Source organism: Aulonocara sp. 'chitande type north' Nkhata Bay, linkage group LG4 (genome assembly GCF_057382095.1).
Source record: "Aulonocara sp. 'chitande type north' Nkhata Bay isolate Kocher_YH1m ecotype deep benthic linkage group LG4, A_spYH_male_GT1.1, whole genome shotgun sequence".
Taxonomy (NCBI): domain Eukaryota; kingdom Metazoa; phylum Chordata; class Actinopteri; order Cichliformes; family Cichlidae; genus Aulonocara; species Aulonocara sp. 'chitande type north' Nkhata Bay.
In genome coordinates this window covers 34,498,598-34,514,936 of record NC_141347.1, presented here as the reverse complement: position 1 = coordinate 34,514,936, position 16,339 = coordinate 34,498,598, and the positions used below count along the sequence as shown (strand labels likewise).

General features: G+C 41.2%; 1 protein-coding gene across 3 annotated transcripts in view; it reads right to left on the bottom strand.

The window, feature by feature from the left end:
• The window catches only part of shisa6a (shisa family member 6a), an 85,563-nt gene that overhangs the window by 55,343 nt on the left and 13,881 nt on the right, over positions 1–16,339 (bottom strand). For all 3 annotated transcript variants that reach the window (XM_086290128.1, XM_086290130.1, XM_086290129.1), the window contains one exon: positions 15,862–15,930. In XM_086290128.1, coding sequence (XP_086146254.1) covers positions 15,862–15,930 — 69 coding nt within the window. The remainder of the gene's footprint in view (positions 1–15,861; positions 15,931–16,339) is intronic.

The following is a 16,339-nucleotide window of genomic DNA, read 5'->3' as shown; positions in this document are numbered from 1 at the left end:
TTAAATCTTTGACTATTTTATGAGATTTGAAGTCAGCTTAGTACAGAAAATTAGCAGATTGAGTTTAACAGCTAACAAAGTTTATGTAACTATTAGTAAATAAGTATTTGTTAAAGTGTTAATTTCGTATTATTAGTTAATAATTATTCATCCGTAATTCAGTCCTGCTATTTTGCACGGCTTCCTCTTCTTCCTATCCAGAGCATCTTCCGGTGTGCCTTTCGCAGCCTTCATATTGTCTTTGATTCGGTCCTGCCAGCGCTTTTTTGGCCTTCGTCACGGCCTGTTGCCGCCCGTTTCTAATCGTTGGGCTGAGTTCTCATTGCAACGGACAACATGGCTGTACCATCAAATCCTCGACTCTCGCATCTTGTCCGTGATCAGCACCACTCCCCATCGTTTCCTGATGTCTTCGTTCATCACTCGGCCAAGTCGTTTGAGCACTTTGACTCTGTGTGCCACTGGGTGCACGGCTGACTTGTAGACTTTCGTCTTGAGATGAATTGGCATTCTCTTGTCGCACAGGACTCCAGTGACCTGATGCCACCAGTTTCGCAGTCCGAGGTGACGAGGGACCCGAGGTATTTGAATTGGGTGACTTTGGTCAGTGGCTCGCTGTTGATGGTGCCGTCAGTTTGGGGGCTGTATTCGAGGTACTCAGTCTTCTTAATAATTAATCCGTAATTGTTAAGTATTAATTAAAATTTAAGTATGGATATTGTGTCAATAAGGCACATATGATAATATGATAAATAAGTAATAATTATTGTTATTTTATGCAATGCGTGACCACAGCATTCTTGCCATTTAAAAATGATCTGTTGATACTGGGAGAACAATATTATTGTGTTTTTTTATTTTGCCACAGTAATGATGAAGTGGAAAGCAGACACCATGACAGCCCTGCTTTGAACAAGAAAACTGAATTACACTTGTGTTTACTTCTTTCGACAGGCTTTTGGCCTTCAGCTGCACGCTTAATCACTGCAACTGCATTGTATCAGCGGCACTCACACTCTCACAAACAAAACTTCACACTTGTGTAAGCACTGATTTGCAAGTGTGTGTGATCAGAAAACTTCAGACAAAAAAAAGAAAAAATACAGAGTGATAGATGGAGACTCTGTCTCATCACTGGTTGGCTTTTAAAAGAGTTATTGAAACACACTTGTGTCTAAAAATGTCATTTTAGGAATCTAATGCATGAGTCTATATGCATACTGCTTATGACTTGAGACAGACTTATTTTAAGGGTGACCTGGTTTCACTTTTCCTTTGCATATCTATAGTGCTGGTTAAAAAAATGCAGATATGGCCTTAAACCTCTGTGTCCTCTGTGAACTGTCCTCTTGTGGCACTGGAGCCTACCCATGAGGCACAAGGGCACTCCCTGGACACGGCTCTTTAACAGGACCTGAATCCAGACAAAACCCCAGCTGGACCTGTCCCCAACCTTTTTACTGCGATGCCGTGGGCTGCGCATCAGCTCAGTGGCACGCACTTAAATTAACACTAATGCTGATAGCTCTCTGCAAACCACATTACACTCAATGATGAATGAGTCCAACATCCGTAAATATTGTAATGAACCATCATGCATTCCTGCAGGCACCCAGCTGGCGTCGACTCTAATGAGCACTCGGAAAAGTGGCCACACGGCTTGTTGAAACACCCCTGATAGATGCATCGCATTATGGGCAAAAAGGCCACCTTTAGTAGAAGTGAATTCACCCTGCTCCCCTTTGGTTTCCTTCTTTAACATTTCTCATTCTGTCTCTTAGCCTCTCTGTCATGCAGGGCTGTGTGTGCTGGTTGCTTTTCCAGGACAAAACACAAGGGATGATACTAATCGCAGACCTCTCAGTGCTACCCACTCACAGCTTATACACCTCAGATTTGCTGTGTAGTAAGCCTTGAACTCTCTGTCACAGTGTGCTGCGGTACGGCAGCTGAATTTTTCATACTGCTTCACATCTGTGCTTTTTAAAGAGCTGGATTTATGAATGAAGCCTGGTCTGTGAGCGAGTCTTCGTGCGTGCATGTGTGAGTGCATGTGTGTGGGGGTTGTATCACTCAAGTTATTCAAGTTAGGTTTGCCCAAAGGGTCACGGGAAATCTGTGGGCAGCTCTGTTCACACAAAACATGCAGAGGCACTGACTAACGAAGCATTTAGAGCAGAAGACTCAACCTGAAGACGAGCTGCAAATGTAATTTCTGATGATGATTTACATACAATTAGCATCATTTTGTGAAAGCTAGCCACTGGTCGCAATTTGACAAGAAGCACCAGTAAAACGAGCGAGGAGCGGGAAGAGTGGGAAGATTTCACGAACACGAATCACATCTCTGCCCAACTGCAGGCTGATTTGTTTGGACAGGATTTGTCTCTGATGAGTTCAGTGCGCTTTAACAAAGCTGTTTATGTAATGTGTGCGAGCGCCTATCAGAAAACACTTGTGCTTCTACATAGATACTTCAGTCGACCAAAGTTGCATTTTAACACTGTCAATTATGCATCTTAAGATGGCTCAAATATTTTAAAAACGTTTTAAAATGCTTTATTTTGTCTAAGAAGGATATTAATAATATTTAAATCCTACATACATCTTAAAGTACACTATCAGCTTCTACTGTAGGTGTTCCAAGGTCATTTCTAGGACTCCCCTCAGAATGTCCTGAGGTGAACAGACTCAGCTGTTCACTATGATAATTTGAGCATTCACTCTTTTTCCCCACAGTTATATTTGGCAAATTTTGGATATCATCTGGAGGTAAGCAATATGGGGCGAGACCCTGCCGCAAGTGGAGGAGTTTAAGTATCTCGGGGTCTTATTCACGAGTGATGGGAGAAGGGAGCGGGAGATCGACAGACGGATTGGTGCAGTGGCTGCAGTGATGCGGACAAGTGAACATTTTGTCCTCAGAGTTGACGCAGGAACAATGTGATAGCTAGATAACTGGCCGCCAAACCTGCAGCTCTTGTGGGATGTTTCCAGTCTGAAGTGGTCAGTATCTATCAAAAGGGGTCCAAGGAAGGAGCAGTGGCGAACCAGTGATCCAGCATCTGTGGTGCGTGCTGGACAAACAAGTCAGCATATGTCCAATGAAATTGTGGTCCCACCTCACAACATCAAGGACTTGAAGGATGTGTTGCTAATATCTTGGTGCCAGATACCACAGCACATCCTCAGGGGTTTGGTGGAGGGTTAGAGCTGTTTAGGCAGCAAATAGGGGATCGACACAATATTAACCAGGTCCCTGATTGGTGTTCAATCTCATATTGCAAAAAGCTCTTTTACATTTATACTAATTATGAGGGAATTTAATGATGAAAGATCCAAAAGCCATTGATCCTTAAATGCATCCTCTACATTATTTATCTCATCTGTTTTTTCCCTGCTACTTGTGCTTCTTACCTTATATTTTTCCATTTACTTACATCAGGGTAGTTAGTTTTCTTTTTACCTTTTTCCCTATTTGCCACAGCGATGTTCTCAAGATTCAAAACACACACTTCTCATCTCGACTAAGGCCGTTCTCTGTTTCCCCAAAGCTTAGTTTTGACGTTTAGCCACGTTTAGCCCATCATTACAATGTCAGCGTGCGCGTCTCTGCTGGTCAAACGAGAGTAAATATTACGAAATGGAGTCCCATTTGTTTTCCAAATGAGCATATTGTCCTTCACAACAGAGACATTAACATTCAGCCTCTCCTCACCACACTGAAACTCTTTTTCTTTATCCTTGGTTGTCAGCTTTTTTCTCGCTTTAATTATTCTATCGCTCTGGCAGCTCTCTGGTCCCATGCAGTCCCTCATCATTGTAAAGGGAGAATACGTCCCGCATGATAAAAGCAACGCTGCCTCGAGCTTGCCTGCCTACTGTACGATAGCTAATTCTTTGCATACCAATACAAGCAGTCCTCTTGGTATTTGCTTGTGGACAGTGTGCTGACTGAAGCATTTCCATGTCCAGCTCTGCCGTGTCCTTGCCCCCTACTCATAATAGATATTGACAGGTGCGGCGCAGATAACACTAATCTGCATCCTAATAGGATTTTACATGTCATAGAGTGCTTTCTCGTCACCACGGCATTCAATTCACAACTTTGTTATGCGGCTAATAGCATTACGGTGGCACAGCCTCCGGCCTTCAAAGGCAAGGATGTGAAAGTGGAGCCTGACTCATTCACAGGTTTGCTGTCTGAGCAGATGAATTAATGCTTATTGGACTCAGCATATGGTCCATTAACAGTCACGATAAAAAAACATGTCATTAATAAAATGCATCAGTGAGAGATTTAGTACTTCAACGAGAGATATATTATCTTAAAGAGCATTTTTCTTTCGTTTCAGCTCAACGATCAGAAGGAAAACAACACTGTGACGCGTTTTAGTGGATTTTCTTAAAACCTTTAAACATCTAAGATAATTGGAATGATCTCAAATTAGATTTGAAGATCGTAACTTTTATCAGCTCTATTCCTTTTTCACAAGATTCTAGTTTCTTCTGAAAATCCCAAATTTATAAATACCATAGGCTGCTTTCTCTTTCTTCCCCTTCTCTTGCTACTATTACAAATACAACCAGCCATTCCCTTCCTGTTGTCCTCAGTGGGTGTCCACCTTTCCATATGACCTCCACACCCACCTGCTGCCACGTGTCCTTCAGCCATTGTCGGATCATCTTTGTGCCACTTCAACCATGGGGGCCCTGCGGCTTTCTTCTCTCCTTTTTTCTCCTTATCACCTTTTACCGTCAGAGTGTTTGTGTCTGAGCAGTGAATGTGAGTTCATATCCTGTCATAGCGAGCTGCTTCATATGATGGAACTGCAGCACAGCATTCGTGGAGTAATCGTTTAAAGGGCCCCTGTTTTCCAGCTCCATATTTAGATTCTCCTCTAGGGTAGTTTTCCATGATTCAGACTTCAAAACAGAATAGAAAATTAGTGGAAGCCATAATAAATCAAGTTTAATTTGAGCTTTTAGGGACTGTTAATGAACTGTGTTAACTAATGATTTATGTTTGCAGAAACTCACAGTATTGATAAAAGAAAGGCGTGCGGTGAGATCCAGTACAACTGCACTGCAGAAAGTGCCCGTGGAAGGTATTTTTCTCACTCTCGTATGTCTTTGGGATTACATTTAAATTTGGATTCACATTTTTCATAATACTCTTAAAGCCTCCCGTATGAGGCAGTTCTTGGTTATTTTTTCAGTTTAAATGTTTGTGAAGCACTTTGAAATAGCCCTTCTGTGTAAAGACATTTTCCTTCCTTTTATCTTTTACTTGTAACTTTTACCCACATTCAGTCACTACTTCGACTTTTTTCTGCACTTATAAAATTACATACTCTTAATTTAAACATTGACTACTAAACCTGATATTAGAATTCAAAGCGATATACAAAATGTTATACATAAATATGTTCAGACAGATATGCACTAGCCTCGATATCAAAAAGGACAATATATATTTCCAATTTCAGATAAACGGTGTCAGGAAAAGATACGGCGAGAGCTCGGGTTGACCTTCCATTTGGTAAGCTCTCGAGATGTTATTTCAGTGTACAAACAAGCGCTACATAATTCATGAGGAGAGGCTGGATCAGACGAGGTGTTAAGAGGCTATCTGTGTGTGTGTCAGGATGCATGAATGAGTCTCAATATTCAGTTCTCGGCCATGTGGTTGGAAAGACTTGTGGGATTCTCCAAGTGTGAGTTTCATCTAACCACTCTAATCAGGCTCATTAGCCTCCTATTTAATGGACAGGGGAGATAAGGAGACAAATCAATTCATATTGTGCATTTGGCAGCCGCAGATCTCTGCACGGAGACTGCACCATCTCCCTGCTGTTTGGAATCACGCTCATTGAGAAAGTTGCGGATTAGGAAAACGCTGCGCTGACTTGAAATGACTTGATAAAGACCAATCACAGACTGATGCTGCCTGAAAATTGCCCAGAAACAGTCAAATATGTTATTACAAATCAAAAAGGTCACGTACCAGGTTTATCTGGAGGCTGGTTTACATCAATGATTTTAAGAGTTGCACCAGAAATGAACTTCTTAAGGTTTTAGCATACAGGCACTGCAATAAATGCAGTGACCTTTAAGTTATTAAGGTTTGTTATTGCTAAATATTTGCGAACGTTTTTATATTTTGGTGCAACGAAAACGTGATTCACTTGCTACAGATATCTGCATACATTTGACTTTGCACTCTGTACATGAAGTTTTAAGGAATTTTGCATTGCAGCATCACACTGTTGAGGGTACGCAAGTTACAAACTACAGCTTCTCTCACATACTTTTTAGAGCTTTAGAGGTCTGTGTGTACAATTTCTTTTTACCAACATCCTATTTATAATTTCATATCCACATGCAGACTCAGATCCAGTAGCCAATGTTGTGGAAGACATGAATGACGCTTCGGTAACACAGGCCTTGAGGGCGACCCTGCTTTGAATCATTGGTCTCTGTTTCTGGTTTTTGAGTCACACTCTTCAGTTTCACTTTCACTCAGTGAGTAGTTGCTGAGTGTTTGCAGATAAGTTGGCATCTTCCGTGCAAACTGCTGCTGGCAGTCTGCAGTCTCTCTGTAACCAGTGTCACCTAGCAACAGCCAGCAACCACTCAAATGCACATTTTCCCCTAGCAACAGGTGGTTGCCAGGCAGTCAGCGACCACTCTCGAGGCCTGTGTGACAGCGGCCTAACATGACTGTACCATGGGCTTGTATTAAGCTTATACTGACCATCTTGCAGTAAGTTGTACCTTGTTTTTCATCAATGCCAGTGGTCATAAAACTCAGAGACTTGCAGCCCTCTTCACATTTAAGTTTTTGGTAGGCTAGCGACAACCAGGCCTGTGGTGTTTTTCCAAATTCTTAATTTCATATTTCTTGGTGGCTCAAACCAAATTTTATCGCTTATACAAATTTTGGTGACGGTGTGGGCGAAGTTAACACAACGAAGAACGTAACATCGCATTCACAGGGAAATGATGAAATCAAGACAATATATAGGAGAATCAAAAGAACTGAAATTTATAATAAATGCTTTTAAAAAAATCTTAATGTTAATAATGAAGACAGACAAATATTATTATAGCGAGAAAGACTTATTTATGTTCCTGTGACTTTACTTCCAAATTAAATGCAGAAGACTGCAGCTTTTACCTCATTTCTCAATCCAACATGTAAATATAGTGCATTTAAACTGAGTTAAAATAATAGCTGACAGTGTAAGTGTCTCTCACAGACAAATGTTTCTAATGGGCTCTTCTTTTAAAAATGGAGTTTCTATGACAATATAATCCCATGGTGGCCCAGCAATATTATGCAAATAAACCAATTACTCTTTGGAATAAAAGCAGATTCATTTTTCTGCATAAATACACAATGCAAAAATAGTCCATTTAACCTTGTTACCACCTGCTCCTCTCATCTCAGTAAACAACCGCAGCAAAGGCCGTATGACCCTGACATCATGTTGAATATTTTATTCCACCCCACTATGCTGAAAAAAGGTGTCTGATAGTGAGAGTAGCGCAGTTTGCCTTTACAAGATTTGTGCGTTTAGGTTCATATGTAAAGCAGAGCAGGATGAAACGCTGCAGGGATAAGGCACTTGTATTTCGCCCGATGTGATGCCTTGCCTTTGAGTCTCAGCCCTTTGAATGCTCTGATCATCTTAATGGAGCAGGTTTGATGCTGCGTCTACACCTGGATCCCACGCCACGTCTGCCATTTGTATAGATGTGACCAGCTGGGAGATGAGCTGTGGGTTGTAAGTAAGCGTGCAGAAGACGAGACTTGATGAAAAACAAAACAGCTTCTTCTTTTTTTTTTAATCTAGTCGTATTTCCTGTAGAAAACCAGCAGCATTGCCGTGCTCTGTTTCACCACCTGTGAAGACTATACATCAGATGCTGCTGGTAGCCCTGCTGGTTTTAGATAAGTGTTGGGATGGGAACTGGTCTGTGTGGGCAGAACACAGCGGGTCTATCACAGACTTTCCTGCCCTTGTAATAGAAGTCCTGTAGCTCTGTAAGCTCAGTAACTCTGTGACATATAGCGGTCGTGGAACATCTCCGATCTTGTATCTTTTATAAAATAATAAATATGAAGATTGGAAGGAAGCATATTAATCGGTTGAAAGAAACAGTAGCTCTTATCAAAAGGCTTGTTGTCAAACAATTTGCAGTGACAATTTTTTTATTTTAATCTTACTGTAACAAACCACATCTTGTTGTTCATGATGTCGCTCTACAAGGTGAGGAATTCAGTTACCAAACACACAAACACAGGTACATGTTAGGGCTCCTGAAGATATTTATCTATGCCAGAAATGGTGACATCATCACGTTGCCTAGCAACCGCCTACCTATGGGCTGAAACGACTCATTTTTGCACATACAACAGCTTATATAGGCATAATATTTTAATTTCATAATAATAATAATGTTTATATTCACATAACTTGAATTTTATGATATTGATGCTGCTTGTAGCCTCCTAACAACAGAGCATAAGCATGCACTATTGTTAACTCATTCACTGCCATTGACGTCTATAGCCGTCAATGGCAGTGAATGAGTCAATGGGTTTAACTCATTCACTGCCAATGGCTGGCAGTGAATGAGTTAAGTTAATGTTGGGAAAAGACTAATTGTGGAACAAACTGTGGTCAAAGCATGTAATGATTGATGAAAAATAACTGCAAAGTCAATAAAAACTGAGTCATTTACCAAAATGTGAGCACAGTCTGGTTTTCCTTTACCACCCTGCACACCAGTCTGAAGGCCGGCAGTGAATGAAATGTTCTTGTTGTTGTTATTTGGACAGTCTTATGTAAATAGGCAGCATCACTTTTGCTTATCATTATGAGTGTAGTGTCGATGCACAATGTAGTAGCTATCGAAAAATGATACCAGCAACATTTTGATTGGTGCCTGTGACCCTCACTGAGCATGAAATCTGCCAGAAAATTGAAGGCTTGGTTGAGCAATAAAAGGCTGTTTTGGTTTAGCAGGTAGCTGAAACGGTACACACTGGGAAAAACAAAATAGATTTACTGTTGAAAAATATTTCCATTTCCAGAAGCGGCAAAAAGAAAAAACGGCAGATTTATAAGAAAAAGACAAGCTGCAGATGCAGATGGTCCTTCAATTCATCTTATTTCACCACCCAGGAGCTCTGAGACGGGTAAATGCCAGAAGGTTTGCTGGGAAACATCCACCGGCTAAATGGGAGACTTACTGTACAGCTGAATGGGACATTTATTGGAGTGTAGAATGGGGCACACCCACTCAGTACCAGTAGTGCAACTGTACACACTGGCTTCATTGACTATTACTAACAGAATATTTTGCTTCAGAGGAATCAAAATTCTCTAAGAGACTTTCTTTCATCGCTAATTCTTTGTTTTAGACCACATGTCTCCCTTTTAGACTCAAAAATATTATAGTTCTTTTCTTTTAGAGGAGTTTTTTTCATTTCATGCATTTTTTTTCAAGACGCATTCCACAACGACCACAATCTCAACCCAGTGATATTTGGATATTTGTACCAAGACTGTCGAGGAAGCATTAAGCCTATTCAAAATCAGATATCAAAAATAATTACACATTATCAGCTCCAATCACAAACGGTGGCTGCACACTGAGGGGAGAATGCATGATCTTCTATAACCAATAAAATCTCGGTTGCTGGTGCACATCCTTATCTTTCCAGATGAAGTTGGAAACTTTAGAAAGAATTTCAAGCAGCAGCAGCAGCAGGGAGCCGTCACTGGATCCAGAAGGAGCTTGACTCACCACTGATCCCTTTGAATCAATATAAAGCGTCATAGTCTAGTTTGGTAAACATGAGTATGCAATTGGCTGATGTCACCTTACAGGATTTTATTGATCAGTGATTCTCACGTTTGACGTTTTCAGTTACAGCATGCTCAGATTTTCAGCCGCTACGAGCATCTGTAAAGACGAGCCTATATAAGGACTCGGTAATGGAGGCAAACTGGAAAGTGAAACCTACTTGGCACAATTTGACACCCCTCCATTTGTACTCACACTCAGCTACGCAGCCCCATACATGCATAGGCACAGACACACTGTAGGCCTGGAGGGATTAAAGCAAGGGGAGGTGGGAGCGCTGCAGCAGTGCGTCCCAATAAGACAAGGTCACCTTAAGTGGATTGGGATGACGGGGTGGGGAGGTGGGGGGGTTGGGGAGGTTGGAAGACAATTCCCTCAGGATGAAAACAGGGAGCAACTCATGAAAAAGTAATTAAGCAGGATGCACATCAGTGGATGCCACAGGCGGGGAAAGCAAGGAGAGAGATGAATAAGCCCCGAGGACGAGGGGGATGTTTGTACACAAGATGTCTGGGAGATGTTCGCTAAATGCACACATTGGGACTGTTTAACCTCCGAGATATTACACGTTAGCCTCAGAGTTACAGTGAGTCGACAACTATTCGGGAAACAGCAGTCCAAACATGACTGGACCGTGTTACTGCACGGCTTTTGTGGCTGATTTACTCCATTAAACAGTATTTTAAAGCTGCAGATTTTACTTTACTAGTAGAAAATGATTGCTAATTGTTTTTAAATGTCAACAGCTGGAGGAAAACTCTTGCTGCTTACGGCACCCTTTTCTTTGTAGTCGCAACAATAAATACTGTAGCAACGTTCTCTGTTTCAAAATAAACATTTAAAACTACAGAAAAACTAATGTATGTGTAATAATTGGTAAAGTCATATAACTACTTTTGAAAGAAGTCCATCCATCTACATTCTGCTCCCTATCTGGGTCCAGGATGTGGGGGCAGCCGTCCAACCAGAGATGCCCAGAAACCCCGCTTCCTGTCACCTACACCAGCTCTTTCAGGGGGCCACTGAGGCCTTTCCAAGCCAGCTGAAAGAGACAATCACTCAGGCATGTCATGGGTCTACCCTGGGGTCTCTCCTCTAATTACCAACCCAGAGTGGGCACTCCACCCTTTTCCAGCTGAGAACAATGGTCTCAGACTTGGAGCTGCTAATTTTCATTCTTGGCGCTTCACACTTCACGCTGCAAACCACCCCAGTGAGAGCTAAAGGCCAGCGCCTGATGAAGGACCACACCAGCAGCAAAAAGAGGTGATCTTCAGCCTCTTGGCTCTGCCTAGAAATTCTGTCCATAAAACCATCCAACAGCCAGTGCAAACAGGTTTGACTGAGGACGCAGCGAAAGAAGCTGCCTCTGTAGCTAACTTGTGTAACACCGGTCGTGGATGGTAGAAAGTCATTTCTAAAAAATGAAATAGCAATAAAAACTTGAAAAATCTACCAAAAAATGTGCTGGACCAACCAGAATAGACAGATTTGTGTCACATCAATGACAATCTGAAGTTTAGATGTAGATCTAAGAACTCTGAGAACAAAGCTGAGCCTTTAATTCCATCACTGAGTCAAATTTCTGATACTGATGCACAAGCCAGTCAAGCTTTCTTTGAATCGTACTGTTATCTAAAGCGCTGCTGATTAATTATTTCAGATAAAAGAAAGAAGGAAAATGCCCTGAATGTCATTTTGATGTCAAATTAAACTCAGAGAAACAGGCTGAACAAAGAAGAGATCTTATTTTGAATTTTCCTTTCCTTTGGGAACATGTTCTTAGACAAAACCTTAAAATCTGTGCTACTTTGATTAAACTGACATTCCTTGACTTGCAAAAGGGAGCGCAAGCGTTTTTACTAAAGGAAGCTTTTCTAAATCAACAATGTAACAGTAGACCCTCTTGTAATTATGATGGAGTTAAACAGGAAAAATCAAATAAACTGAATTATGTTACTTTTGGCCTTAAAATAAACCACTCACCCTGCTTTCTCCTGCCTTATCTCATAACCAGACCTTATACAAAACAAATACAGTGATCACACTTCTGGATAAACCAAAACACGGAGCATCTCAAGCAGTTTTATTCAGTTAAAATATTTAGAAACATCAGCTGTTTGCATCTGCTTGACTTGCATATAAACTGATATCTGGAGCTGTTAAGCAGCATCGCTACATATAATCCATCCAGCCTCACTTAGTCACTTTACCACCTGATCCGAGCACTCCTGCAGGCAAACCAGAGATGCTCGTGTGTCTCTGTGGATGCACTCAAAGCTCAGAGAGTCATGTTATATCACAGGTGCATGAATATTAATGACATTATTTGGATCTTTGTTTAACAGCTTGGTGGGACTGACGTACATTCAAATCTGTACTGTTTGTACTGTTCCTGTCACTATAGCACCCCCACACAAACAAAACAATGCTGCACACACACACAATATGGGGCGTAAGGTCAAAGTATTCATGCTTAGATATTGTCTAACGGAGTGATTGTGAATGTCTCATCCAGCCTTTTAGGCCAATAAACGCATCCAGGATGTACCTGAATAGAAAATGGACTTCTAATGAAATAGTTCTTCTTTCACTGATATAATGTGTTCAACTACTGAACCTGGTCTGTGTGACCAAAGCCTTGTATCTCCAACGCTGGTGTGTTTAATGGTAACTGATCCATCGAAGGTGAAGCAGGAAGGACAAAAACTATGATAAATGCAGTAAAAGATAAATAAAGGATGGAGAAAAGTAATGGAGAATGCATCGTGACAATCTAGAAAGAGTGAAAGAAAGGAACAAACTGAAAACTAAAAGAGGAATACAGGAAGAATAACACAAGGGAGAAAGGGAGAGAGGAAGCAATGAAGGAAGCAAGACCAGAAAAGGAAGGTAAGGAGAACAGAAAGAAAGGGGAGGAAGTAAAGAATGAAATGTGTAAAATTCCTCCAAACGGTCTCTGACTACAACAGAACTTGAGTAAATGAACTTTCCACCTCTTCACATGAACCAGAATTAAGGACGTGATGTCTGCCTGGAACAGCTGACCTGTGCAGATGTTCGCTGTGGATGATCTTTGCTAAAAACAAATAAATAAATAAATGTTTTTGGAGCAGATTTGGAGCCAGGGCAGGATGCAGTCAGCTGTGACACGTGCACATCTGTCAGTCTACTTCCTCCTGACAGTAGCCGTGTGTTCGGGAAGTGTGTGTGTGTGTGTGTGTGGGGGGGGGATCCCGCCGACAGCCAGCTGTTAAACGAAGACACGTATGATGGAAGCTGACAGGACCTCCGCTTTGAAGTGACAGCTACCGCCATCAGGCTGCTAAAGCGTGTCAGCTAATAGGTGCAGTGAGAGGGTGACAGGTACAGTCAGGAGAGGGTCGCTGCCTCAGACAACAGCTGAAGTGTTACTCTTTAGTTAGAGGGATTCATCCAGTTCATGAAAGCTGACGTTTCCAGCTTTCATGAACTGCTGTTCAGTATTTGCTTTAATGACATGCGCATGCTAGCTTCACTTTCAGCATTTCTGTTGACTCATTTTGTGTCTTTTGAAATCGATTTGCTTCTTTCATAATATTTCCAAGTAGAGTTTCTGCATTACCTCCAACTTCTTCAGTGTGCTACTGTAAGGGAGCTTCAAGGCTGAGATTTTGCCAGTTCCCAACAATAGATGTCAACAAATTCATTATCAGTGGCAACAATTTCGCTTTACTCTTAGATTTTAAGGTTTTTCTGTGTCTGTTAAATGAAAAGCTTTTACGCATTCTGCTATATTTTATTTGGTGTTGGTTCTGTTGCTTCGGAGCAAGTCCTTCTTATCTCAAGTTAGCCTCAGGGGAAAATACTGTACTGTGCAAAAGTCTTGAGCCACCCCTCATTTCCTTTTTTTTTTGCTTCCAAGGAGCCGGACGTTGTTGTATTTTTTTTAGTGCTCTCCAGCGGGAGATCTACAGGCTTTCTGAAGGTGTTTCCAAAATATTCTGTGGACACTGTTTGTTTGTTTTTTCCTGTTAGTCATTTAAGCATTAAAAAGCCACTTAAGTCAAGGAAAGATAGTATTGAGTTCACACAGACGGCAAAGAACCAACTTTAAAACAGCTATTTAGGCACATTGTTGTTAACAGCCTGATGCTTAAACACATGATTCGTTAGTTTTTTTGCAAAAGAAAATAATCCAGCTTCATAAGAATGAAATTGCATTTTGTCATTAGCTGAAATGTGTCAGCACGGTGTGCAATGTGCCCTTAAAAAAACTGAAAAAACGTATGTACAATAACATCCTGCACACATTTCCCATTTTTCTAGCAGAATATAAAGAAATGAGGGGTGGCTCAAACCTCTTGCACAGTCCTGTACATAAAACATTCAGTGGTCATTAATACATTTAAAAAGATAATTTTTAAATTGATTAATTATCATCTCTGATCTTTATATCTGGGTTTTATTGAAAAAGCGTATCTTTTACGTATGTATATTAAGGTTTAGAGATAAATGTTCACATACATAGAGTGAAGTTGCAAACAATTTGCAATTTGAAGTCCTTTCTTGAGCTTTTCTTTATGTTGAGTACTGAGTTTTTCTCGGTATTTTTACAACAATCAATAATTTTACAATAATCCAAATGTAATCTTTCCAGACAGACACACACTTATTCGCTGGTTTTAGCTCAGTGAGAGTCTGTGCAGACATAACCGAGACGAGTTTCAGCGTTTCTCAGGTGACATGTTAGGACTGCGAGCTGGTCAACTCGACTGGTCCAAATTTAACTTGTTCAGGTTGTGTGAAGCTGAATGATCCAGAAATGTTCTCCCCTTTTTAACGACACTAGACTTTTTTTTTTAATCTCACAAAGCCATTTCCACTGCACTGTCGCTCTCTCTGTCGCTCTCTATCACTGGGAGTCGAAACCTATCAGGTTACAATCATCAGTTCAATCACCAGTCCTCCTGCCACCACACTTTCTAAAGGAGAAACACCTCTTGGCACATCATTGTCACTTAAAAAGACAAGCTTGCAACAAAATGTTCTTCATGGGTCTGAATTGCAGTCTCCTGAGAATTCGGATCAGTTATGATGTTAAAAGTGAGAACTTCAAAGATGAACCACACATTTTAGGTTTAAGAACTGGAAAGGATTCAATAGCAGATTCAACATTCAATAATAGAACATAAGACTAAAGACACGATTAAGAAGCAAGTATTTTCCCGATCAAAGTCACATAAAAGTCACTCATCACGTCCTGCAGCCTCGATCTTCTCTAAACGTTACCCAGCAGAGCTGTGTGTCAGAAACCAAATGTCCAAATGAGTCACGTTGGACATTAAGCGCACTTCACCCTCCCAGCTCCCTCGTGCAAATAGAGCAGGTAATTATCTGGATAACTCACAGTCAGAAAGTGGGTGACATGCGACTCATCGCCATAAGCAAATTCAATATTTCCAGTAGTAATAAAACATCTGATACAGAGGATCATCTGCTGCGTGACACAGCTGAGAAAGGGCCATTTCAACCTGATTCTCCAGGAATTCACATGTGAAAACAACTAATCACATGTTAACTCAACAAAAGAAGGAAAAACAAACAAACTTCAGACTGTGAACCTTTCACTTACCTTCCCGACTGCTGAAAAGTGTTAACCCCTGGCTAGACTCTCACTTATAAGCATCAAAGCAGCCCTGTTAACGTCTGACATCCTCACCTGTGCGTAGAGGTCATACAAATAAAGCCGACCAGTGTATTCATTCAGAGCTGCTGTCAAACAGCCACCAGCAGAAATCCAAGGGCTCTGAGAACCACCTCCCATAGAATAAATAAAATATTACAACTCTGGCACTGTACACCCGGTGACTGAGCTGTGATTATCGGCCAAGGGCACTCCACTGATCCGTGTGTGTGTGTGAAGTGTGAGCAACTTCTCTTATCAGGTGTGAGCAGAAAACAGGTTGTGTGGCTGGAAAATGGAAGATTTAGAGAACATACCGTAGGACATGGGGATGTCCAGATCGCCCTGCCAGGACATCTGCCCCGATTCGTCTATGGAGTGCTGCGCTATAAAAACACAACAGGCCTCTTGTTTACGGCTCATTCTTAATCTAATGCTCCTTACAGGACAATAGGAGGGAAATCTACAACTGTGCCATGCTACGTTCACACTGGCTGCCTACAGAGTTGGAAAGTGTTACTTTGTCATTGGAAGTGTGGATTTAATCATAGATAAGAAATGTGTGTCTGTGTGGGAACTTTGCAAGATGTCACTTAAAGCCATTATGATTGTAGCGTCCAGTTTCCACTGAGCTGAAACAAAAGTCACATTCTTTGACTTTTTTTTTTACTGCGCAGTCCTGCACACAGTCATTTGGCAGAAAGAGCTCGACAGCACGGCACAGCGAGTGAAATGATTGTTATTCTGCACTTCACTGTACTGTGAAGTGAAAAACAGATAATGAGGATGGACTAC